The 27,630-nt window shown below is 40.3% G+C and overlaps 2 protein-coding genes across 2 annotated transcripts in view; both read right to left on the bottom strand.

Annotated features, from left to right (window-relative positions):
* Positions 1-26,107, bottom strand: part of LOC131688753 (probable ATP-dependent RNA helicase DHX35) — a 34,838-nt gene extending 8,731 nt beyond the window's left edge. Inside the window, exons 1-2 of the mRNA XM_058973240.1 lie at positions 25,144-26,107; positions 23,311-23,528 (exon numbers count right to left, since the gene is read on the bottom strand). Of these exons, the coding sequence (XP_058829223.1) occupies positions 23,311-23,528; positions 25,144-25,177 (252 nt within the window). The 5' untranslated portion in view covers positions 25,178-26,107. The remainder of the gene's footprint in view (positions 1-23,310; positions 23,529-25,143) is intronic.
* On the bottom strand, positions 52-23,452 carry LOC131688754 (ceramide phosphoethanolamine synthase). Its single transcript, XM_058973241.1, has 2 exons — positions 23,311-23,452; positions 52-2,163 (listed from the first exon to the last, which is right to left on the bottom strand). The coding sequence occupies exon 2, from the start codon at positions 1,970-1,972 to the stop codon at positions 830-832; it is 1,143 nt and encodes a 380-aa protein (XP_058829224.1). The 5' UTR covers positions 1,973-2,163; positions 23,311-23,452; the 3' UTR covers positions 52-829.
* Positions 26,108-27,630: the final 1,523 nt, after the last annotated feature.

Genomic DNA, 27,630 nt, shown 5'->3' with positions numbered 1-27,630 from the left:
CTAACGGACGAAATTCCACGGTACATACGACAATCCAGTAATACGGCATGATTCAAACTTTGGATATACACATATATTTTTGCATCTCTTTTCATTTTCCCGTGAGTAGAATAAAAGCTGCTTCAAAAGGACTGTATCTTTAAACTGACATCAGAACATTTTTTTTCTCTTCGTACAGGCCGGTTAACAGGTTGTTTACATACCTACTAATAACTCTCGCGTAACCTGTTTGTATTATTTTTTTTTCTTGTGTAGCGATTGCTCAAGCTTAAAGATTTCGTCGTCCATATGTTCGCGGTAAATTTGATATAGTTCCGGTTTCTTTTCTGTTAATAGAATATACTAACATCTAAATATAGAGCTATTTCACATATCTTTCTCTCTTGCTTAAAACCTACAAATAGAAAAAGTGTTTCAGTTTCCGATTTCCAACACTAAACATAGTTTCATCTCTTTATTGTTTGTTATTTCACTTCGTTGAAGTTTTCCATTTTTTCCACAGGGTCTCTCAATTGGGTTAAAAATAGTTCGCCTTCACCGTTCATTTTCCCAACGATTAATCAACGGTTAACGGATAGACTCGCTCGTACTGTACATAGGTGTGATGGGTGTCTCATAGGACGAATCAGATTTCTCCTGCAGCAGCTTCTGTCGCTTTTTTTGTCTAACATCTAAGGCATGCTGTGTGGCATTCCCTACTACAATACAGTATAATCAATGCTTTGTAAAAAGTCACAAACGAATAATATTAATTAGTGGGACGTAGGGAAATTTCTTAATCTTCAGGACGCCGAATGTTAGATTTTCGCTTTATATCTCCTTATTTTAATCACAACGATGTATTGTTACCAGTCAGCGATTTATAGATAAAATTTTGCACCCCAAGGAGGTGCATCTCAGCCACACTGATAATAACCAGCAGCGTGACAAAACCGGCGTACTGGATCATTCGCAGGTACTCCCACAGTTTATCACAGAAGATGCTCAGCAGCAGAAAGTGAAGCAGGGCGTGTACATTGAATATTCGCCACAGCCAACAGATGAAGAAGAAACCGGTCGACCGAAACACCGACTCCTGGTGAAGGAACTGCGTCGGAGTGACGTCCTCTCGTTCGAGCATATCCTGGTAGATGGCAATATATCGGTTCCATCCGGTGGAACTTAACAACAGAATGCCGCTGTAGCAAAGGACCTTTCGAACAACCTTTTTGGTTGTCACCTTGACCTTGTAGATCACGCCCGACTCCGAGCTCTTCGATTCCGTCACCGGGATAATCGACTGCAGCTGCGTGTATCCTCTTCGTGGAGGATTATTCTTCAGAAAGATAAACACCCCAATCATCAGTGCGATGCAACCTAGTCCATCACAGATTCCATCGATATAATAACCGGCCGAGCCAATGTCCGATCGTTCGCCTCGGATATGCTTCTTAGCTCGGGCCACGTGCCCATCTAAATCATCTAGGAACGTTCGAAACTGGAACAGCACTACTCCAATTCTTCGATAACCCAGTGAATCAGAAGCAATCATCCGTCCTGATGCAATAGCCACAAATACGTGGAAAAAGGAGATCATATTAGGCGTTATCAGATCACCCTTGGAAAACCCGGCCAGATTGTCCGCCAGAGTTGCCATCGGCGCAAACAGATAATGGTTGGTGTGATCCAACATCATCGCCTTCACCGTCACGTCACATAGTGGATTCAGATCGCAGGATACCCAAGCGACTTCCTCGTACCTGGCAGCAACGTCCGGCTGTCGGTGTGGTATCGCCGATGTTGCGTAGGGTGATGTTACCGGCAGGGTTGGTTTCAGAACCGTACTACCATTCAGCAGCCGAATCTCATTGTCCCGGATGGGGTAGTCCTGGATGCGAATGTACAGATTCACATCCATCCAAATGAAGAAGATAATCAGTAGGAAAAGCAACGTCAGCAGAAGTTTGCTGATTTGCGAACTGGGACCGACCATGGTGCCGATTTGTTTTCAGGGTCACCGGAACACTGTACGGTAAATTGGTTCAACTGGTTGTGTAATTTCCCCTATCGGTAGGTGTTGTGTGTGTGCTGATGCAATCGCAATTCTGCAACTGTCGGTGGTGACTAGCAGTGCTGAATGAGCGCGAAGGGGAATTGATTTTACAATCCGGCTATGGCCACAGTCTGAAACGGAATAGAGAATAAGAGAACAACCATCAGTTGGGTTTGCCGGTAGTGTGTTCTTTTCGCTAATGCCATTATGCGAACTGAGATGGTTATGGGATCAGTTTATGAAAATTAGTAAACATTATAGACAACACTCAAATATTCATACGCATATAGGTTGTTTTATATTTGGGCGGAAATATTGAGACATTTAGTACCCAATGCAAGTGCAACACAAAACACCTGAACTCATAAAGGAAACTAGTCTAACCATTCACCAATTTACCGTAAGTGTCGAGTGTACTGAATCTTACCGATCTTATCATGAGTTGAGTTACAAGTAATAAGCTTTGTTCCATTACCAGTAGAAACTGGAACTACTCCAGAATAAACTAAGACAAAATATATGCCTATACAGGAATGGTGCATTAAAAAGGTGGGTGGATAGTGTCTGACATAACCGGAGTGCCGTGACTACACTTTCGACTGTTTCATTTCATATTTCAAATCTAATTATATTAAACGGACTTACGCATGAATGCGAAATTTTAAATTATTGATTCGGAAAAAACATTGATGATTGCGTTGGTTTTTTCCTTTTTGTTTATTTGACACGGCTCAAAGCTGAACCATGGGTCCTTTATGAATTTTACAATATGTAAAAATTAAAATTACTTTCAAGGGACCATTAATAAATTACGTAACTCTTTTAGGGGGGAGGGGGTACGACAAGTTGTGACATAGGGGGGAGGGGGTGTTAACTAGATCGTTACGTAACATGTTTTCATCGAAGAAAAAAATATTTTTTCTTGGAATTTGTTACGTAACAGGGGAGGGGGGGATGGAAAAATTTGTGACAATTTGTTACATAGGGGGAGGGGGGGTCAATTTTGGGCAATTTTTGCGTTACGTGATTTATGAATGGTCCCCAAGATGCCTGTCCATCCGATCTTGTTAACGCAGCTTGCTGCTGCGTGTTGAGATCCTCTTCCTTGGCGGTGAAATTGTAGCTACGTTGTCTGCCGCACCTTGGCAGACATTCGGTCCGTCTTCTCTACGTTTTCGTTCACGTTCATGTTGTCATCGGTACTGCATTCATGATGCTCACGGTCGGTTGTTCTTATTTGTTTCTTGTACTTACTGGTCACTGTTGTAAATCCTTCTGAACCGTCATTTTATTCTTTATTGGTGGTATTGGTTGTTGGTTTGGAGGCGTTTGGTTTAATCGCTGTTACCTCACTGTTGGTAATGATAGTTGGTTTAGTGGTACTGGGCCCGATCGTACCTCGCACGGATTTGCATTGGATGATCCAAGTAGGAGGGAATAGGTTTTGTAGGACGCATTCTCACCACACGAACGCCGTTGCGAAGTCCTGGGAAAAAGTTCCTCCAAGTATCTTCCTCAACACTATCCACCTCTCCGTATTTTTACATGAGTTGTTTGATAGCGACGGAACTAGTGCGTGGTGCCAGGTCATGTAAGCTACATTTCAATACTGTCATTATCTATATATGTTGGGATGATGAATAAATATCAATACATTCGACAGCTTGTTTCAAGTTATTCTGTGAAGCAAAGAATTTGAACATAATCAGTACCGCATGACGTAAATGGTGGAATTGCACGATTTGGCATCGAAAGGCTGAAAATCAAAGGCCGAAAAAATAAGCCGAAAACCCACAAGGCCGAAACTCTTAAGGCAAACTATTTTTATTATTTCACATTTTGTTCTTCTTGACTCAGTCGGGGAAGAAAGCATTTAAGGGCAGCGTCTGGAGTAGAAGGCATAAATAATCGACTCCCGCAATCTCTTGTTGCCTTGCCTTCAAAATCGTAAAACAAAATAACATTCGTGTTGCACTTTACACCAGAAGCTCCCTTAGGATTAATACAATCAGTACTAATTTCTATTTTTTTGTATTGCTTTATGGGCAGCTAGGGCCGAGGGTGGTGGCTATAGCGGGTTCCATACATCCTTGAACTGACAGACGAAGCTATGGTACCTCCATAATTTAAACGATAAGATGAGAGGTATTTTCCCCGGATGAAAGACCTGTAATTATTGCGTATGACTTTGTATGTATAAGTCTAATTGTGAATCCTACTGTGGTGGAGAGTGTGTGGAAGGTGTGAGTTTTTAGCGTTCGAGGACAGGAGTGCATATCTGTCTAAGTTGGCGTGGGTGTTCACTAGTTGCGTGATCGCGAAAGGCTCGAGCGTTTGTATGTTAACGTGTTTGTCGTTTGCATTAGCGCATATATAACATCGCGTGCATAAACTCGATTTTAGTTTCGTGTGGCCATTCGCATATTCGCATGTATTCTTGAATGATCGCACGCGGACACTGAATCCGATACTTTATTATTAGTGTATGGTAGATATGCTAGCGGTGAGTCATTATCCCCATACCACTAGAGTTCTCGGTCATGACGCCATGGAACGTGTTATCTAGTGAATACGAGTGTCATTTTTTATTAGTCCAGCTGAAAGCATAATTCTAGGTGTTTATAAATTTATACATGCAACAACGTTCACATAATTACCGGGTGTTATAATGTTGGCAAGATCGCGGGGGTAAGTGTGCGTAGATGATTGCAATTGCATGTTCGCATTTGTGACCAGGTTTGTCTTATCACGGAGGCCACGAGCGTTTGTACGTTTGGAATGGGAGAGATTGTGAGTGTACATGAGAAAATATGCAATTAATTGTGTTAGTAAGTGTTAGTATGAATTTAATATAAGATATAGCAATAAAAGGAATCGTAACATGCCGAATAAAAAAAATGCCGAGGTTAATTAGAAATGTATAAATTGACCGATATTATTTTTAAAATCCACCAGTAATGGAAAAGCGTACCAATAGAAGTACAACAAAAACAGATTAATGGAGTAGAAGAAAAGAACACATGTAACATGCAATCAAACTACTTTAACTCGTCTAGATGCAAATGTATACTAGTACTAAAAACTAAAACAGTGAAGACCTGTTTTCATCAGCCCCTTTTTTTACAATGGAGAAGACCTTTACGTCCTAGCCCAGTACACGTGCTATTGGTAGGGTCCAAGCTACCGCACGGAGTGCACTGGGGGTGTGTCGGGCTCGAATGGTGACGCTGCCATTAATACCGACTAAACTCCATTGGGCTCCCCCATCGTTCCTCCCAGGAACTACTTCTCGGTATTACTTCTGGGGGGATGGCTGTACTTAATGTACTCATTCACTCTCACTCGCGCGTTCATACGTCCTGTATGAGGCTTACTTGGGTGCTCTCTCTATCGCACCTTGACACTCTCAAACACTCCCACATGAGGCTGACTTTTGTGCTCACCTTTTTCGTTCCTTGCGAGGCTGACTTGTGTGCTCACCTTACTCATTCCTTGCTAGGCTTACTTTTGTGCTCGCCCCACCCATACCATGTGAGGCTGACTTGGGTGCTCACCTTTTTCATTCCTTGCTAGGCTTACTTTTTGTGCTAGCCTCTACCATACCATGTGAGGCTGACTTTTGTGCTCACCCTTAACATGCCATGTGAGACTGACTTGGATGCTCACCCTTTCACTCCTCTGCCACGCCATGAGGCATCGATAGCTAAGTCCCAACATACTACGCTGCAGCCCTCCCGTCTTGGCATGAGGCAGTCCACTTATACGCCTATACACTCACTCTTCTGTCTTGCTTCGGGGTGGCTGGGTTTACCCCTTACGCGGTTGCCAGTCGCTGCGCCAAACCTGCCTCAGCATGAACAGACCATTCACTCCCTTTTTTGCGCTTGGCCTTTTTCGCTCCAGCTAACCAATCACTAGTTAGCCGTGCTCGTCATCTGTTGCTCGGTTCGCCAGATTACCTGTAGCCTACAGGCAATTTGGATGGTAGCAGCCGAGACTGCGTTCCACTTCTCCACCGATTGACACATCCGCTGAATAAGGGTATCAGGGGTTGTGTCCCAGCCACAGAAGTCAAGCATTACTCTTCTTTCGACGTCGAACCGAGGACATACGAACAGTATGTGTTCGGCAGTTTCGTCTACACCTGGGCAGTCCGGGCAGGCTGGGACCTCCGCGTGCCCGAACCTGTGGAGGTACTGTCGGAAACAGCCATGGCCTGACAGAAATTGTGTCAGGTGGAAGTGACCTTCCCCATGGGGTCTTCCCACCCAGCTTGATATGCTAGGTATCAGCCGGTGGGTCCACCTACCTTTCGAGGAGTTGTCCCACTCACGCTGCCATCTGGCGACCGAGGTCACCCTGGTGCGCTCGCGGACTCCCCTATTTCCACGTAGCTCAAAGCACTCCTCATCTTCCCGAATGACCAGCCCGTCTGGCATCATGCTCGCTATCACGCAGGATGCATCGTGTGATACCGTGCGGTAGGCAGATATCACTCTGAGGCACATCACGCGGTAGGTGCTCTCCAGTTTCTGTAGGTAACTGGTTACCCTCAGTGCTCTTGACCATGACGGGCCGCCGTACCTGAGGATAGATACGGCAACGCCTGCCAGTAACCTACGTCTACTGGCGCACACCTTTGAGCTGTTGGACATCATTCTCGATAGAGCCGCAACAGCAGTCGACGTTCTCTTGCATGTATAGTCGACATGGCTGCCGAAGGTCAGCTTGTCGTCTATAATGACTCCGAGAGACTTCAGACTCCGCTGTGAGGCGATCACGACTTCTCCCACATGGATAACTGTATATTGTGCCGACTTGCGGTTGTTGACGATAACTACACACTTAGAAAAAATGAAAATTACATGTGACGTAAGCAACATTGCAACGTATTTTGCTGTCTAACAATGGAATGTTACGTGTTTTGAAATGTGAAATAAAATATTGTGTCTCTTTTGGTGTAGAACTCGGTTGAATGGAGATGGAGAATTGTGACCAAAGCGCATTTTTACATGTTCTTGAATGTAAATTCAAGTGAATTGGGACGCTCCTTTTATGTGCATCTTGCAAGATGTAAATATTTTTAAGTGTGTACCTCCGTCTTATGATGAGCGAGCTCCAGGCCTCTCGCGCTCATCCATTCCATCCATCAGCCCCTTGGCGAATTTTAAGCTGCCAAAATCGGGACACATATTGTTCTGTCTTTTCAATAAACCAAAGCTCTAAAATAAACTTTTTTGGTCCTCAGATATAGCCTCACAACCTTTTCTGATTATTTACTTTAAGCTCCCCTTAACTTGAAAAAAAATATTTTTATTTTTGTATTTTCAGATGTCTAAGATAACAAATATATGCTCAAGAAAGGATTTACTCGAATTCAACTTGGATCGTCTGCTAGAACCCATCAAACTACCAACTATCAATTTTCATATGAAGCTGTTAAAATCGGGTCGAAAAGCTGATAAAATCGGTGGTAGATAAAATCGGGGACTGATAAAACCGGGTTCTGATAAAATAGGGTCTCCACTGTAATAGGTTTCTACTTCTACATATATGTAGCCTTTTCAGCATGACGAAGTCGACCGATAAATCGACACACAATGACCCCACTGCGAGCCGTGCCCACAAACACTGGCATTACGCTGTTGAACAATGTTTGCAAACACAGCCCACAGAAAAGGTCAATCCACGGTGACCCGCCAGTGTGCACAGGCTGTTGGCTGACCCTTTGTTTAGGCTGGTGCACAGTATGAAAAAACACAAAACATAAAAAGGTCCATAGGCCCTCTCGGTCTTCTCGATGCACCACTATCGAGACGTAATGCAATTAACCATCTTAAAGCAGTTGTCTGTCAGAGGTCCTTTAAAACTGATACACAAATATGCTTGATGATGTTTGCAATACCGTCAAACCCATCATCCTAGGTGAGGGGAAAAATTGAAAAATCTCACTTCTTGAAATAAAAACCTGTGGTAATCCATCTAGTGGTGCAATTGTGCCTTTCTGAATCATGAACATTAGGATTTCATGGATGGTTATGTTCATCATAAACTTTCAAATGTATGTTACAATTTTTATACATATAAACAAGATTAAAAATCAATAATCGATTTCTGCAATTTTATAAAAAAGAAAGGAAAAATTAAAAATTCGTACCATCAGGAATCGGAGGTTTGAGATTTAATTTTCCCATCATGATTTGTTGATGAACGAAGAAGGGTACTGACCACACTACGTGTAGGAAGAATACTTTATGCCGAAATTATCCAAACGCCTAAAATTGTTTGCAAATTTTTTTCGATGCTGCCACGATAATATTGTATTGAACCCCTGTTTTAATCCACCTAGTGGTGCAATTGGGCCTTTCTTAGCTGGTTGTGTTCAATATAATTGTGAAAATGTCTTTTACATTCTTATTACTGTTAGCAAGTATCCCACGACTATGAATGTCGACGCTGCCAAACATGAAACAAAAAAAAATATATTGATTAGCTTAATCAGCATGAGTTCAATGAATGTGAATGAATGGAATGCGTGTGTGAGAATGGTGTAAAGGTGATGAGGGGGGGGGGGGGTAATAAAGAATCGGGGAGGTGTAGGGGGGGGGGGGGTAGGTTCAAGACTCAACTGCATATTATATCTTTAATTTGAGACTTGGTTTGTAAAAATGGGTTCAGTCAGCACCTAAAAACCGACTTTAATTGAGAAATATTCCGAAATCTGGGACTTCCACAGCTGTCTCCAGAACTAAAAGTCAGTCCTGCATATCATTCCATAACAGCCAATGGAATTATTGTATCATTCATTTGAAATCAGGTTTATGGAAATAGGTCAAGAGTACGTTGCGAAATAGCAGTGAAATTACGTTAGGCACTTGGCAAGTTCCGCGGAGGTATCAAGAATTGTCATAGATGGCCAATGTGGTCAAAGTTACTTTGATTGGTTATTAGTGATCCAGACCCGCAAATCCAAGTAACGTTGCACCCATTTTAATATGTATTACATCATTCGGACATCATGGGATCATTAATTTAGGAAAATATAACCCAAAGTTTAAAAATGTATGCTATCGGTTTAGTTACATTATAATTTGTGTGTAATAGTTTCTACGATATCAGAATCTGGTAGAATGAGAGGTTTGTTTTTTGTATGGAAGCTGCAAAAATTCTGTCTGTATCAGATAAATCTAACATAATACCACCCCCGCTCTCTACCACCCCACTCGTTCGAGTGTGTAAAGTTAAACTTCGCACATCAGAATGAAGAGCGCTCAATAAACTTTGCATACACGCATGCTCAATATAGTTCTGCCGACTCTCACCTTCTTTCGCAACTTTTGCCGAGTTTTACACAACTGAACAATCAGAAAACAAAGCTTTGCCTATATATCAGTGCAAGTAACGTTTGTTTTGCTGAAACCCGGAGAATATATCGCTGAAAATCAGTAAATTATTGTCATTTTGCTCAGATAAGTTACTGCAGTCAGAAATGAGACAAATAATTTATTGCTAAATCCCTTTTTGTTAGAAGTTATTAATGTTTTAACGAAGTGATGAACACATGTATAAACCACCATAAAACCTCATCTTTAGTAGGGCTTTGGTTTTAAAAAAACTTGTGAATAATTTGAAAAAACTTACATGGCACTTTTATTCATGTTGGATGCATCTTGAGAATGCGACCATAAAGCTTTCTAAAGAGAAAACACTCTTGTATTTGAGCGTTCTATAATGCATAAACAAACTGTCACAAATGACGAAATATGTGAACTGACCCAAGAGAAAATACGTAAAGTATTGCTCGACCATAAATCAATCTACCTGAATGAAATAATCTATCATTATATGATTTATTTACCGAAAACTTTGATAACACAAACACATAAAGCGAATTTGTTTGAATAGCTCTATTTAAAATGCATACTAAAATTTAAATGAAAAACCCGTAATTTTCGTGGAAATTTTATATACATCCCTGTGAAATTTGTTTAATAAAACTTTGCATATTGGTGACAGTTTTATAAATCTATCCAGCAGTGATATCTACAGTTTCAAAACTGAGGCGCCTGACTCCAATGTCGAATTACTCATTGTAATTTACGTCATTTCTATGCCCTTACATCTCTTTAGTAAAACTTAACAACGTTCGTACAAAAGGAATATAAAAATAAACCTTCCGGTTCCGATCTAAACGTTCAATATTTAATGTGACTCAACGCTATTACTCGCCAGTGTTTAGCATACAACTCAAACAGCGAGTTAAAATATGCATATTTGCGCCATAATAAATGTGCAGCCTAAGACACTAACAAACAAGCAAATAGGTTTTGCTCACCTTTTTTCGGAATTTTTCATGAGCGTTATCCAATTTTTTTATACAGATGTCCGTAAATTTAACAACAAAATCATCCCACGCAGGTAGGTACCTAGATTAAAGTTGAATATGTTGTTACGAAAATAGTGATAATGCTGTAAACTTTTCAATCGAGAACCTCTTCCGTTCACTATAGCACGGAACCGAATTCTATTTCCCAAACTCAAATCTAGTCAACTGTGCAATCCTACCTGCTCAAAGCTTTGCCAGTGGCGTGTCCGTAAAGTGTACCGTTGACCGATGTATACAATTTTTAACGACCTCGCCTACGGCCGCCCACAGGTACGAAGGATGAAAAGGCTGTTTGTTGTTCTCGCGCGGAAAGTTATTCATACACAGTGTGTTTATGTGTTACCATTAATAAAATAGGATCCTTGTCCCCTATTCTGGTCCCAGCGAAAAATCTGCACTTACAATCGGTCGAAAGGAAAACAAAAACTAATATTTTCAAGATACAAAGAAATACGCTTTGACGTGAATCTTTGAACAGGTGAATTGAAAAATGTACCACTCAAAAACTCTGACCACTTACCCTTAGATCCGGCCTGGTCAAATTTACTGGCTGAATAACAATTTTCTGCATCCGGTCGAAGGAAGTCGGAATAGAGAATTGACACGTGTGTCAACAGTGCTGTCACTCGGATAATTTATACCTAGCACTGGGCACTGGGTAATTTAATAGGAAAACAGGACTAGCCCCGTACCCTTTCCATTTACAAACTATTTATAACCAGTGCTTATTATTGCTCAGCAGCAAATCACGTTCGTTATATAGAATCTATAGAATACACAAATGACCAAGAGAAGTTTACTTTTGCATGCCGTCAGATTTCGTGATGCCGTTTGCAGAGAATTGACGAAGTCGAAAATAACTTAAACATGCACTAGGTGGCGTAAATGGGTATCTTATTAACTATCGTGTGAACTATGAAACGGTGATTGAATAAACATGCAACGGGTGCAGTAAAGATTTGAAGATTTTTCATTGGCTGTATGGAAATTGTATGAAAACGTCATTGCAGGGTCCGGCACTCGAAGTGAAACCAATTGAAAAGGCCATAAATTCGGTTTGGCAAATTATTTTTATTCACTTTAAAGAGCGGAATGTGTGAACAGTTCAGGAATAATTCACCTTTCCTCAATATGAGCACGTTTCACCTTGAGACGGCCAAAAAACGAATCGCAAGCTACCCGAACGTCACTTGCCAGTATTTTGGCCCTCTCACGGACAGCGTCTCGAGACTGGTGTATTTCTTACTTCGGACCTTGCTCTCCAGAATAGCTCAGAGAGAATAATCCATTGGATACGCATCTAGTCAATTCGGGAGCCATTGCGTGGTCGAAATTAAGATCGGAAGGTTGGTTTTTAGCCATTCCGGGTTCACTCGTGCTTTGTGAGACGGTGCCAAGTGTTGTTGAAACGTCCATGATTTGCGATCGAACTGCTTGTCTGCCCACAGCTTCAAGGCAACCTCCAGAACACTTTACCAATAATATGCCGAGTTTACTTTAACGCCAGTCCCGATGAAAACAATTGGAGAGCGCCCATCTGCGGTTATAGCGGCTCAAACCACTATTTGTGATGGGTGCTACCTCCTGATGGCCAACCGATGACTCAAATTCTCATATGAACTGTAGGTCAAGTAAACCCTATCGTTTTGAGAGCTTACGAATCGCTCAATTTGAAAAAAAAATCATCAGGAAGAGGAAACACGATGTTCGAGATTTGGCCGCTTTCGGTCAAGCGGAGCAACTTCTTTTGAATTCTATCACCAGTGCGACAGCTGCGCGAACAGCCCGATGTTGGTTACACTTTTAGTACACGCAGAATCTTATTTATCCATCGATAGCATACTTTTCTATCTGCCTCTCGTTTCTTCTGCTGTAAATTTTATGCATTGGCCAGGGTTGTTAATCGATAATTAATCGTCATCGTCGATAACGTTAACCACCCGTCAACGTCATCGGAAACTCCGCTAACGATATTGTCAGATTCATCGTCATCGTCGATAATTCATCGGTGGTTATCGCGATACATTTTGCGTTACTTTCCCGTTTATTGGAGTTGAAGTATGTATATGCGGTTAACTTTCAATTGTTTAGAAATAAATAACTATTAAAGGACATATTGTTGGCAGTTGACAATCAATAGTTTTGGACATTTTCAATACACAGGGTGTTCGACGATGTGTCAAAATGGATTTTTTCAACTTTTAGGGAAAGTTTATTATATTGGAGAAGTTATTAATAAGTGAAAATCAATAGTTTTGGGCATGTACCGTCGGTGCGTCAAAATAGAAATTTTTTCAACTTTTCGCGAACTTTTTATATTGAAGGGCAGGTTGTTGGCAGTTGAAAATCGATAGTTTTGGACATTTTCAATTCACAGGAGAATCCACCAGTGCACAGTGTTTCCAAAATGGCAAAAAGGTGAAAGAAATTCTTTGAACCACGAAAAACATTTTTAGCTATAGTGTCTTCAGCAAAGTTTATTTATATTTTTTGCATTTAAAAAGTATTAGTTGGGTGATTAATCCCTCTAAAGCTGAGAAGCAAGTTTTTGTTTGGTCATTTATGAAAAGAAAAAAAAACTTTTTTTGGCAAAGTTGTTGAGAATATCTTTAGTATTAACTTCGCTGAAGAGACTATGTGTCTATCTGTCGATTTAATTATACGTTTGTGAAGATTTCTTTGATGTACCCCACAAAATTGCTTATTTCAAAATACTTTTCCTGGTAATTTTGTAGAATTTCAAAATGTTCCAAGATTTCGTTCAGCATAAGAAAATACAGAATTTTTGGAATGTTAGTTTATTTGTATCTCTTACAACTTAGAAGTTATCGAATGATTTAGTGTCCAAAAAGCAATGTTTTGGTATGGAAGCCACAAATTTCCGCAGGTATAGCTTCACCAAGACGAATCTGTAAAACAAACACTATCAAAACCGTTTGGTGGTCTCTAGTCTACGTTCAAGTCAAATTCGAGTAAATTCCTTCTTTAGCATATCTTTCTTATCTGAGAGATGCAAAATATACAAAAATAATACTACTGTACAGTAGGACCTCCTAAGGGAAATTTTTACTAAATAATCAGAACGGGTTATGAGGCTTTGTCGAGGGACTAAAGAAGATTATTTTAACCACTGTGGTTTATTAAAAAGAAAGGAAAAAATATATTAGTCTTGGTGTTTGCGTTTCGACATCGTCTCTTCAGAACCAGAAAAAATATATGCCGATTTGGTCAATGTCAATTCACCAAGGGGCTGATAAAAACGGGTCTTCACTGTATTCAAAAACGACTGAAACTCTATTATGAGACCGTTCATAAATTACACTACATATTTGAGGGTAAAAGAAGGAAGCATGTAGCATCTTGTTACATAGTGGAGAGAAGAAACGGAGGAGGGGCTAAAAGCTTCCCAACTAGAAAAAAATATACATTGGAAATATGTATATTCTCCTTTTTAAAATTCAAAATCTAGTTTAAATTAAAATTATAATAAAATCTGTTAATCACCACACCACTTAAATGTGTAGTATAATTTGTGAATGGCCTAATAATAGTGGTTTAGTAGTTTTTTCAATATATGTCTTTGCGTGATAAAAATTACTAATTACACAATAGCTCAAAATTTGTTTTCTTCATGGTCAAAACAATTTTGATCACCTTTTTGCCGCACTGTGCACCTGGGACTCTTCTGTGCACCAACTTACTCGAAAAGTTAAAAAAAATCCATTTTGACACATCGTCGGACCCTTCTGCGTATTGAAAATGTCCAAAATTATTGATTTTCAACTGCCAACAACTTTCCCTTCAGTATAATACACTTTCCCGAAAAGTTGAAAAAAAAAATTCTCCGCTGTGCATAGAAAATGTCCAAAACTATTGATTTTCAACTGCCTACAACATGTCCTTCAATAGGTATTTATTTCTAAACAACTGAAAGTTAACCGCATCAACTTCAACTCCAATTAAGGTTGCACAGAGAATGCGTAAAATTCGCAAACGAAAAAAGCAGTTTTTTTCCACACCGTTTGTCAGATCTTCATAAAAATCAATCAGCGTATGTAGAATGTTGTTACTGTACTGCTGATTGATTTTTATGAAGATCTGACATACGGTGTGGAAAAAAACTGCTTTTTTCGTTTGCGAATTTTACGCATTCTCTGTGCAACCTTAACGGGAAAGTAACGCAAAATGTATCGCGATAACCGATGAACCGGCGATGACGATGAATACGATGATACAATTATCGACGATGACGATGAAGGCGACGATACATTATCGTTAACGAGTAACGCCGATAAATTATCGCGAAAAATGTATCGTATTAACAACCCTGCATTGGACATATTCGGTCTATCCACTCATTGAATGCTTACTAGAAGTATAAAAATTACAGCAGAAGAAAAGAGACGGGAATAAAAAGTATGCTAACTATGCATATTTTTGTTTCTCAGTGTACCGGACCCTGTATCAACAAACAATTATCTGCTTTTCTCATTATCTACAAGATTAGAGGGATTCACTATTTAGAATTGAGTCATCCTACGTAATCGATACAAGAATGATTAGATTAGATGTGTTTGAATCGGGATTAGCTTTGACATATTCAACGAGGTATGATTAACACATTTGTTGATTGAACATAAATTTTATTTATACTAGAATTAGGTCGCACCAGAAAATTTACTTACAGCACTGCGGGAGTTCAACGTAATCTAACCCGACCAGAATGCAATACCAAAATTATATCAGAATCTAGTTCTCACGTAGTAAGCTAGGTTATACATTTGGTCTTGTTAGTAGTTAAAATAACAGAAAATTAAGACAAGTAATAGCGCGAGATTGTTTTGGAATCTGAAATCTGTAGATTCTGAGTACATTTTCCGTGTACCTTGTGCCTCATAAAGTTTCTTGATCTATTCAGCTTATATGATCCACGAGGAGTGATACCGCAAACAGCTCACCATTTATTTGGGAAAAGTTTACCAAATATATGGACTGAGAAGCGTGTAACCCGTCAGGGTAACAATTTAGCACTGGGTGGAAATATGCCCTTTTTGTGTGTACACTCTGTAGAGTGTATTTGTTTACGTAAAATTATGCTCACCGCTGTTCGGTACCGTTCACAATTAGTTGTAAATTTTTGTTCATTTTCGCGTTTGTGAACGGTTTTATTCGTGCAGGTTAGATAATTCCTCCTCTTGCTGCAAAAGTGTTGTGAGTATGCTGTACCATAACGATGACAGCTGTGCGATTTTTTGGTGTTGAACGTTTTGTTTTGATCGTGACGAAGGCGGCCATCGAGTTTTTAGTTAGATAATGACAGACCACGGAAAAATACTGACGTCCCCGTTACACCAGTTCGGGACAGTTTCGAGCCACAATAGCCGTAGTGCAAAGCGCGTGTGTGACGGAAAGTTATCCGTCGTAAAGTTCTGGCCCGTGGTTTGGGCGCTTGTTTATTTTGTTGTGCTGGATTGCCGTCGGGGGAAGCTGATCATCAAGGAATTTCTGCTTCCCCGGCTAACCGCAAGGGATCCAGACGCACCAATCCGCCCTCGCTGGGAAGGATAAGCCGAACGAGCTTTGCTCTCCTTCCCAGCTAATAGCCAAGGAGGGTGAAGCCCGGTGGACAACGGCTCCCCTTGGGAAGAACACTGCGGTGTCTTCCGGGATTCTGTGCGGGGAGCAAAGAATCCGGTGATTCGTCACCACCGTCGCTAGGGAGGTTCTGACAGAGGAACAAAGCTCATCTCCCTAGCTAATTGTTAAGGACCGCTGCCGGAGCAGCCAACGTAAACAAGGAGAACTCGGCCGTTGCTGTCCCGGCCGATCGGATGAAATCGCCCGCCTTTCCGTCCGCAGCAGTGACTCACCAACAGCAGCAGCAGTGAAGTGGAGAAAATATAAAGTCGGCAAATTTAATTTATTTGTTTTTTTTTCCTTTTTGTTTGTTGTGTAACGAAAATCCGAAATTCCGGTGGAGGCACATCGGCCGCCCTGACAAGAAGAGTACGCCGGGCGAACAAGAACCCGAGAAGTGGGTAAACCGCTACTTACAAGCGTCATCGTGCTTTCGGCTCTAGATGGAGCTATATTTTTTATGATAAAAACACTATTAGGCTATGGTAAGGCGAATCGTTAGTGTCTTGCAAGCTGTCTATTGTTTTATATTGTAGAAACTCAAAACTCTAATCATAAAGTGTCGAGAGTTCGATAGAAAAAATATTCCATTTTTTATATTGAAAGGCTATGACTTGCGACACGCAGTCGCGATGTTATCATTCGGTGGTGATTTAATCTCTGATATTGTAACACGCTAAGTGCGGTGGTAATTCGGTGTCATCCCGGAGGAAGAAACGTTTGTTACTCATCACAATGACTCGACTAAATGACAGGTAAATGGTTTATTTGATAAATTACCTCAATAAACAGGTGTTTTACATTGTTTCAAGTGCCATACCACCATGGATATTTTCAACTAACGGAGTAAAATTTACGATTGTCACAGGTTCCGCAGGTTTTGTGCATCAGAAGGTGGAGCGTTCAACGCTCATTACTGATAACTCACTTTTTATGAAACAATTGATTAAATACTTAAAAAAAATTCATGCCATACTTTTTGTGTTCTTTCTGGGACGTCATCATACCCAGGGATAGCATAAGGGTTAGTGCATTGAGCCGGAGTCTCAAAGGTTGCGGCATCGAATCCTCGGCTCTGGAGAAATTTGTTACACATAATTGCTTAGCTTCATCTCACCATTTCGATCGTTTTTCCCCGTTGGATACCACCAGTCTTAACCCTTTCATGCCCAATTTTTTTCTTGTGCACACAGGTGTCCAAAACTATTTTTTCTTGAAAATGGTGGGGCCAAGAAACACGAAAAATATTTTTCCATAAAAATATGTGCTTCCATCGAAGCTGCGCAAGTTTTACCTTCCAATGCTTAATACAATTTTCCTAGAATTTTTACAATAGTCCAATTACGTGGAAAAATGTAGTCAAAAACAGTCTAAATTGATAGGTTGTATCAGATTTCAATAATATTTCAAAATAACGGAGATATATAAAAAAATTCATTTTTCGTCGTTAACCTAAACTGTCCCTGGCAGCACTGCTACATCGGAATCCAATCAGACTAATGGTAATAACTTCAGTTTTAGAGCTAATACTTGTAACTGTTGGTGCTCAAATGAAAGGTAATAGTCACATTTATTAGCCTTACTTGTTTATGGGAGCAATTCTTGCATAAACCAAAAGTTATAGCTGCTTAAAAACGTTGTTGTCCACAAACAACATGGGCATGGGGGTAGGCGTAGCGTAATTGGTAAATCGATTGCCTTGTACGCAGCGCACCTGGGTTCGAGCCCCGACCCCGCACATAGCGTTAGAAATTTTCATAAGAGATTTTTCTAACCCGAAGAGGCGAATGACCTTAAGGTTAAAACCTCTATAATCAAAATAAAATAAAAAACATTGGCATGAATGGGTTAAATGAGGTATTGGCACTTAGGTCAAAAACAAAAATAAATGAATTATTAGCCTACAAATCCCCCAACTCTGATAATATTCTCCCAATATTTCTTAAAAAATCGGTAGCCATAATTCTTCCGGATTTATTCCGGATTCCGGAACATCCTGAGATCCAGTCTTATGCTTGGGCACCTATCTATAAGCTGGAGAGAAGAGTAATATTTATTCCAAAAGCAGGTAAAAAATCTTGACGCTAGACCTATACCCTAGTAAAAATTGAGGTTTTATAGTAGTTTTATAGCCACTGAAAAAACTTAGATTGCACTTGTAGTGTGCTATAAAACTTCAATTGTTTCTTGAGTAAGTTTGGCACCAACACTTCTGAAACTAGTAGACCGCTATATTCAAACGGAGTCCTTATCGGAAGTTCCGCTAAACAAGAACCAGTTTTCATATCAAAAAGGCAAATCTACGGAAACAGCCTTAGTGACACTTATTAAGAAAACCCTTCATTTCAAGGAAATATCAATTTGACATCGTGAAAAATCTATAGGACAGTGGGTTCTTGCAATGCTCAAGAGTCGAGAGACCACAGTCACGTTGGGAGACACTAAGGCAACTAACTAACACCTAAAAGAGGCTATCCCATGGGAGGTGTGATATCCCCTATACCCCTGCTCTGGTCACTAGTGGTGAACGATCTTCTCAATGATCTGACGGAAAAGGACTTAGAGATTGTTGGATATGAAGGCTCCATTGTCCTAATTGTGAGGGAAAAATATAAATCTGAATTAAACGATGAGAGTAAATTAGCCCTGAATTTCGGCGGGATCAGTGTTCCAAAGAGGGATTCAACGTAAACCCTCTAAAAACGATCATACAACTGTTTTGCAATAAGAAAAAATTAAAGTTGATTCCTTTAACTCTTAGTAGAACGTGAAAACATGGGTCTCAAACCGAGGTCGGCTTATTGGTCCTGCACGACCATCGCTAGGCCACGATTAACTTATTCCTCCATTGTATGGTGGCCCAAAATTAAACAAAAGGCAGTCCAAACAAAATTAACTTAAATTCAGAAGCTAGTCTGCCTCTCTCTCACAGATGCTATGAAATCAACACCCACTACAGCTATGGAAGCCATGCTTCATCTACCTTCATTGCACAAACATGTTATGGGGGAGGCGAAACTTGGCTCTCTGATAGTGCTACAGGGTAAACCGCTATTTGATGGAGATTAAAATTATTACATGAGTATAATAAATAACTGACTGGCTCAGACCAAGACCAAGAAGAATCTTTATCAATGGGACAGTGGCCAATGGTTTTCCAGATAGAGGTATAAGCAATGTACACCTGCTCGGAGGTCTATAGGAAACGAAACTACAGGCATGCATAAATCGCAATCTTCTCGGACAGACAAGCAGTACTATTGATAATAAGGTCGTCGAAATGTGAGTCCAAACTAGTTTGGGAGTGCATCGCATCTTTACAAGAACTGCCAACTCGAAATAAAGTAATGATATTTTGGGTATTATGGCACCAAGAAATCTCTGGTAACGAAGTGCCCGACGAATTAGTCAGGCGTGGTTCTTCAAACATGTTTATTATACCAGAACCATTTCTAGACATATTTAACTGTGCCATCAAACTGGTACTTTCAGCTTAGGTAAGAGGCCAACTACCGAACGACTGGCGTAACGAGGTAGACGCTCGACAAGGTAAGAAATTCATAAAGCGAGAGGCAAAAAACTAATGGATCTTAAACGAAAAATCTTACTAAAATCATAGATTTATTTACAGGACATTGTCCTGTCAAGTATCACCTGACAAAATGACAAAATTCAAGATGACAGCTATCGATTCTGTTACTACGAGCCCGAGAGCTAGGAACATATTCTCCATTGTGTAGTAGGTTATTTTTTCGAAGGAAACAATACTTTGGAAAAAATGCTGACATGCCTTCCACCCGTTTTAAGCGCATTTCGCAAACAGTGCATTGCGTTCGGTGGCGATATACTTAAAAAGCACCAACAGATGCGAGTACCCAAAACCATATGAAAATCTCAACGCTTTCTGTTTCGGTTTGACTAGTACGATCTGCCATATGTGCGAATTATGGACGTCACAACTTTTGGCTGCTGAAACCGAGGGATTGCCCTCCCTATAATCATTATCAGGGATAGACCGTTCCAACATCAAATTATGGTCTTGTCAAATTTTGGTCTTGTCAAACTGCAAATGACGTGAAAACCCAAGATGATACCAGATAAGGTATAGGCGTACGCAAAGCGAGAGTTTTAGTTTTATAAAATTCGATTTCTAACTCAGAAGTTTTGCGACGCTTGGAAAACAATCGACAACGAACGAGTCCTTGGGCTAATATGGTATACACGGCGAAAGGAACTAGCGTTTTGTACGCAACAGAGCAAATCAGCCTAATATTCGCGGACTGTTCCAACGAATTTTCGATCGCTGGAAGTAGGATGGTGATGTCAGGCAAGAGCGCCCCATGCCCTCCCCATCCTTTGTCTACGACTACATTTTCCATAAAATAAGACTATTGTAAATATTACGAATCTTTTCTTAAATCTACATTGCGACTTTTCAGCCATACGCCACCGGCCCGTGCGTTGAGCTCCGCGCCCATCTAGTTCGCATAAGGGCGAGTTAAAAAAAAGTTTTGACGTTTGTTTCTGTTTCGATCGCACTCGTGTGTATCCCATATAGCAAGAACTCGATGAAATGCTAGATTATCTCGAAATAGACAATATTCCACGTGAATGTCGTCGGAAGGTAAAGATTGAGCAGCTTCTATCACAGCTAGAAAAGCACCTATCTTGTTCAAAACAGGTTTATTGTATTTCTTGACCCCTTATCCTAGGCATATCGCCAGAATAGCATGTCGTAAAAATGGTTCTCGAAGCTAATCCGACAGGTACAAGGAGGAGAGGTGCACAGCGAACAAGGTGAATCGGCCATGTTTCAGGGGAACTGAGGAGTCTTCGTGTCTCCTCGCAGGGCAACCAACCATACGAAATCTGACAGTCACTGGCAACGACCACCTTGTAATCGTGGAAAGATGAAGCCTACACTGGGTGATTTAAAAGATTTGAGAGGAAGTTGGTTTACCTGAAGATTTGAGAGGTGGTCAGTTTACCGGAAGATATGATGGAAGCAGTAATTCGTACCATCTAGAAAAAGAGTTGTGAGCCATTTGGCCTCAATTATCGAGCAATCATAAAGCACTGAATTCCTCTTACATGGCATTAATACAAATTAATTGTCAACGTGTATTACCAACACTAACTATACTAAATCCTTTTCAAGTAACATGTTTGATATGGAATCAATCCGCTAGCTTTTTGAGGCGTATTGCTATGGTCATTTAAAAAATACCTATTTATGGTGACATGCTAAATATACCAGTTTTACAGTTTAAAATTGAAAGACAATTTTTCTCGCAATCTGCTATAGTTTGTTTCGTTTCACTGAATATTACCCCACCTCAAACTCCACAAACAGGTGGTGTATGCACAAGTCGTATGTTTGGAATTTATCCAGATTTTCTTGCGGGGTAAACATCTGGTCCGTCGTTGGTCGTCCTTCTCGAACCTCGCTTTGATATTAGCTTACAAAGGATTCGTACAGTTGGCCACAGTTGCGGAAGTGTACTTTCCAACGACCTTCCCGATTTTGGTTCTCGAAAAGCCTTTTGCATTTCGGATAGTTCCCAACTTGATCACCAATAATCAATTTGTTCGTGCCTTGCCTATTCAACAGCAACTCAAAGTTCTCCTTTCACCAGGCAACCTGTTCCTGTTCGATCGGTCAACAGATTTCTGTGCCGGTCGGTAATCATAACCAGCGCCAGGATGCTCTTCCTCCTCATTTGTGGATCGTGTTGTAAAACTTTCGCGCATCGTTCCTAGCAAAGCTACCCTCCACCTCAATGACTATTTCATCATAGCACATATCTTACGCCGATGATGTTTTCCTTGGTTGCCCTCAGCTAACCATATTGTTCCCTATTATAGCGTGTAGACGCTGCAAGCAGTAGGATTCTGACTTGGTTTTTGTTGTCCGTTGCCTTTAGTAATAATTATTCTATCATTTCTATTTATAAAAAAGCATTTTACTGTTTCATAAGGAATAATGATAAAAGAGATTATAACTACTAGAGGGAGCAAAGCGCTACTGTCTCCATGTATTCACGGACTGAAACATGGGGTCTCGCTCTAGCATATTGTATCCTATTACTTTGACATGTATGTACCCGGGGCAATATGTGTCAAACTAATGGGCCTAGCATATGTAAGAGCGAGATACTAAAATAATCAGTGTTAGCAGCGACATGCGACCTCTAGTAATTATAATCTCTTTTATAATGATACATGAGCACAAATTATTACCTCGAGTAACTTTACATAGTCTGATCCAGCGACGCCAGATTTGTTGATAGCCTCCCACTGTAACAGACGTAGCCAGAGATCTACAGACTTTTAAAAGAGTAATCATGTTTAGCAAAATTGCACTAGAATAGCTGTATTCGAATATGCATAATTCTTTTTTGATAGAATTCTATTTTCAATCTAATTTTAAAGTAACATTCTAGTGTAACTAGGATATACACAACCTACAGACTTTTAAGACATTTTAATTATTCTTCTAGACTTTTCAAAAACATGTGGCATCACTGGTTTGATCGAACATAACTTTAAATGTCAGTTTATTTTTTGCTGAATATTTTCATTCGTTTCATTCCGAAAGTTGAAAATTAAGGATACAACGCATATTTTTTTTTAATATTAGAGATAAAATAGAACACGCTTTTGCCGATTTGAGAATCACCCACTCGGTCAAGAATATAAAAGCAAGCCTTACTACTGGCATAATCTCTAAGTTTGAATTTCATGAAACCCCACGGCAACAAGTAAACGAAACATGTTTTCACCAATGTCATAGCACACTACAATGCAGAAACTCGCTGCCTGAAACTTTTTCGCCAACCTCGTTTGAACAATATTCAATTTACAACAGAGCATTTCTCGACAAACATATGATTACGGCCTAAAAGCCAACTGTCAAAATCACCTTTGAATGGAAATTCCAGACAAACCGTTACTGGTCGAACACAGTTCACAACAATTTATGAAAGAGAAAACTTTTCTCTTTCGTTTACTACCAACATCTGTGATTGGCGTGTAAAGGTTTGTCCGGAATTTCCATTCAAAGTGGATTGTGACAGTTGGCTTTTAGGCCGTAATCATATGTTTGTCGAGATTTTAGCGCGCAAAAGCACGCACTATCTCAGCACACACCCATAACAGACAATCTATCAACCCATCGCTAACCAGTGATAACAACCGATAATTACTCACAACACCCCCAAAAAAACCGCAACCCCCAGAAGCAACGGAGACTCACCTGTGGTACCTGTGTGCTCTTGCCGGAACCGGTTTCACCGACCAGCACCAGCGTTTGATAGCGCTCGAGACAGTAGAGGATCTGGTCGCGATACTGCCGGATCGGAAGACGTTCACGCTGGGCGGCTAGGTTGAGTGAGTGGTGCGCGTTGAACACGAACGAGGTTACGTGATCATCGGATGGGGCTGCGTCACGTTCTGATGAGAATGATTCGTCATCTGGAAGAAATGCGAGAGATGAAAACGTTTTGGTGATTGGTTACGCAGGCGGCAATGGTTGTAAGTGTGTATGAATTATGGACCGAACGATATTGGTTCAGGTGCGTCGAAATTGACAGGCGAACTAATTCAACATTCATGATAAGGTGATATATTTCGCCCAAACGACCCGAAGTAGGTGGCTATACAATGATAAGAACTCGTGTTGAAATGGTGACTGTCTATTTCAGTTACGCGTCCACTAACACGCCGGTAACAAATGTGGATGGGACTTGCTGTCTCAGGTCAATGCGCAGCAGACCTCTGGAGAGACAAATTCCTTTGTGGCGCAAATATTCTACGAAGAACATCCAACCCCAACTTCCAATGGTCAAGGTTGATCAAATCAGAATTTAAATGCAAATAGTTTTTTCTCAGCCAACGACCAATCGATTCGTGACCAGTGTGCACAATTCGTTATACAAAGTCATTGCCCTGGTATGTCAATGGAATCAACTGATGAGGCCTAACAGGAAAGGGGACAATAAAGTATAGTTCGCCGTCCACTGTCACGACTACCACGATTTCAAATGCTGCATCGTTCGATGTTGATGCGACTGTAATGTTTACATACACACAGTAACCAGTGCTATAGCAAAACGTTTGAAAACCGCGCCAAGCTCTCAGCAGATTACACTTTGAACAATGGGCTCCTAAACGACTGATCTTTCGACAAACTTTCTCGGCTACATGAAATAACTAGCCAACTAATAATTGAATCCCATTGATGGCATGACTTGCGTTATTTGAAAGGATATAAACAGGAATTGATAGATGAATGCGGGGAAGGTATTGAATGTACACTAAACACAGGTTTTATGTCATTTAATTCAAGTTAAATGGTAGGAAGCCTGTGTTGGGTGCTAAATTAATTCCACTAAGACCCCAGTTCGCCTGTATATTGTAAAAGAGTTGTGTTTAAATTGAGATCTAATCATTCTCTTTTTTGTCCTCGCAACTTAGCACATTGTTACATTATACAGTTGTACTAATACATGAGTTGCGCCTAGGCATTCAAAAGCGAGAGGCAACTCAATGCGATACCGGTGATAATGGAATTCATTAGAGTGAGAGCTATCTTGGCCGGTTTGTTGATATGCTAGCTTCGGCTGGTCATTCGAATCTGTGTGCGTGTGTACTGTAGATTAAGCCCAGTGAACAATCATAAATTGGCGAAGGCGGTTGCTGGGTAGGAACAATGAAAAATCTATATTTAAGTGGACAAATGTTTGACAATTCTCGAGTATTCCGTTTAGAAGCAAGACTCTCTTGTTTACTTTGTACAAATATTATACCGCTTGGTAAGGCAGGTCTATGTGCATTTTATGACCAAATAAACGGTTTGCCATTCCCATTGTTCCATCCGACTTCACACGCTCCGCAGTGGTGACGAATTCACATTGAACAGCAGACACAGTCAAGGCTAGAAGCTTCGACCGAGGATGCTAATAACTCGTCAGGCGGACGCTAACTAATGACTTCTAATTGAATCCCCTTCTACACAAACTCATAGTATGCCTAGTACAATATATAACCAACACAACAGCTGCTTAACAGTAAATCAAAATCCACTCACCCGGTTTCAAAAACTTCGGAAACCTCGCGCTCATAATCCACAGAACAGAGCTCACTGTTTGTTTTGCAGGTAGATACCCCCGTTGAAGTATAAATCAGAAAAAAATACGCTGCACAACGCCTTGATTAATATAGGCACATACTTTGCAAAGAACTGAATCTTTTCTACTATTCACTCTATCGGCAGCCCGCCGTTGCTTCCGCCGTAACTGGAGCAATCATTGAACATTTTCTCTGACCTCAAAAGTCAACACTGAACAGAAGCGCTTGTTTTGTTTTCCTACACGTAGCACCCTCAATCGTATCGAATTCGAGCAATTTTTATTGCTTCACGTCGTCAGCCAGGCACCGCGAGCAGTAGGATGAGCAACATAAAGCGGAAAAAACTTCTTCAAACGATGATATCATAGGAGCACAATCACGTTTGCCTTTTCGGTGTCCAAGTCGATGGACGGTATTTTTTTTTCTATTTCAGGGTTGTTACACTTCCGTTCCGCAGTAATCTACCTCCTCTACTGCCGCAGGCCGTTTCCTTGCTACGGTACGCCTGGAAGTTATAGAGCTTCCTTTTTGTGTGGAAGGTCGAGCTGGTGATTCCACTGCACTATATTTAGATATCTACTACAACGACAAAAACAAATTTGTACACTTTTCCTTCCCGCTAGTGTTGTCGTTACAGCGGGAGTTTGGTGCTCTACGCCATTCAGTGAAACTAGTCACTTTGTGCTGTGATGAAAGCCACTAGATTACAGATAATTGTTTCATGCCTTTTCAACGCGTAAGCAACGAAAAATTTGTTTCAAACGTCCAGCAACCAGTTTAATTTACGAAATCTACGTCGGTCTAATCTAGGAATTTTATAAAATAATCAACTAAAAACTTTTGTATACATGGACGCCAAAGAAACCGAAAGCGAAAACAAACTTCCGTCTCGTACGAAGATTACCGACGAACTAATCGGTTCTGTCACTGAAGTGGTGAATTTTTCCTGATCGTTGTGGCAGTTGTCAATTTGCGCCCTTGTGGTGCTTAATAATTTTAGCGAACGCTAACCATACACTGAAAAGAACGATGTGTACTTCTAACCTACACTGAAAATAATCGACACAATAAAACCATATGCAATTAAATATCACCAAATCTCGACAAACATATGATTACGGCCTAAAAGCCAACTGTCAAAATCCACTTTGAATGAAAATTCCAGATAAACCGTTCCTAGTCGAACACAGTTCACAACAGTTTATGAAAGAGAAAACTTTTCTCTTTCGTTTACTACCAACATCTGTGATTGGCGTGTAACGGTTTGTCCGGAATTTCCAATCAAAGTGGGTTTTGACAGTTGGCTTTTAAACCGTAATCATATGTTTGTCGAGAAATGCAAATTTGTATTTGATATCACTTTCATGTGCGGTTCTCCTATAATAAAAGTAAAAGAAATTTGAATTTAACATGAAAATCCATTAAAACGCATTTCATGTGGTGTTTCAAATTAAATTCAAACAAATTCCATGTGAATACGACATATTTATCCATTGAATATTCATTGCCATGCTATTGAGTCGTAAAGTATGACTTTTCCACATGATTTTTGCATGAAAAAAATGTAGTGCATTTCTACATGTAAAACAATTGAGTTCACTGATTCTTCTGTTAATTAAAGGTATAAGCAAATACAAATATGTTAATACGGAATGCTCTGATGATTTTTCAAGGACACATTTTATAACCCAGGTACACCAATAAAGGTACACTGTCAGAGTGACAGTGTACTTTGATGAAATAGTGCTGAAATTGGCTGCACTGATTGAATTGTTGTTGTATTTTTGACATTTGAAATTGTTTTCGTCCGGTGCTGAAGAACATTATTAATATTTGATATTGGACGGAATTTCAATCATTTTATCTGCTGTAACGTTATAAATTAAAATGTTTTTACTTCCACAAATTTTCGTTTTCTACAAATGTGTAAAGTAAGCTAAAATTAATTTCTGAAATGAGCGGATATGAACTTCTAGTAAGGAACAGCATCCGATCGAGCTACGATCTGCCGAACTGCCTCTATTAATATCCGGTCAGGCAATAATGATGCTTTGCCGCGGATGCGGTATCGTCCAGCAACACGACAAAGCAATTAATGTACTGTATATATTAAATCAAGCCCATCCAGTTTAGAATGACGATTGCGAAACGTATACGTGAAAGTTCAGTAGTGTTTTGAACGAAAAAAATCTAAAGCAGATGCCGTAAGTACATAAACCGCTTTGGCCAGTTGACGAATAAAATTTTTGGTACTGTATTTGCAGCAAAGGCACGGGTACTATGCTGATGCATTAACTACGTTGTACATCTTCTGGACGGATCTTAGAGACACCTGAGATGCGCTTGTATCCGGATGTTACGCTCAAACGGCTCTAACGATTTTATAATATTTTAAGAACGCACTGTAGCAGTTGATAAATTATGGAAAAGCCGTATGCAAGACAGT

This window comes from Topomyia yanbarensis, chromosome 3 (assembly GCF_030247195.1).
Source record: "Topomyia yanbarensis strain Yona2022 chromosome 3, ASM3024719v1, whole genome shotgun sequence".
NCBI classification, from domain to species: domain Eukaryota; kingdom Metazoa; phylum Arthropoda; class Insecta; order Diptera; family Culicidae; genus Topomyia; species Topomyia yanbarensis.
The sequence above is the reverse complement of the archived record's forward strand: the minus strand, read 5'-3'. Positions and strand labels throughout refer to the sequence as shown.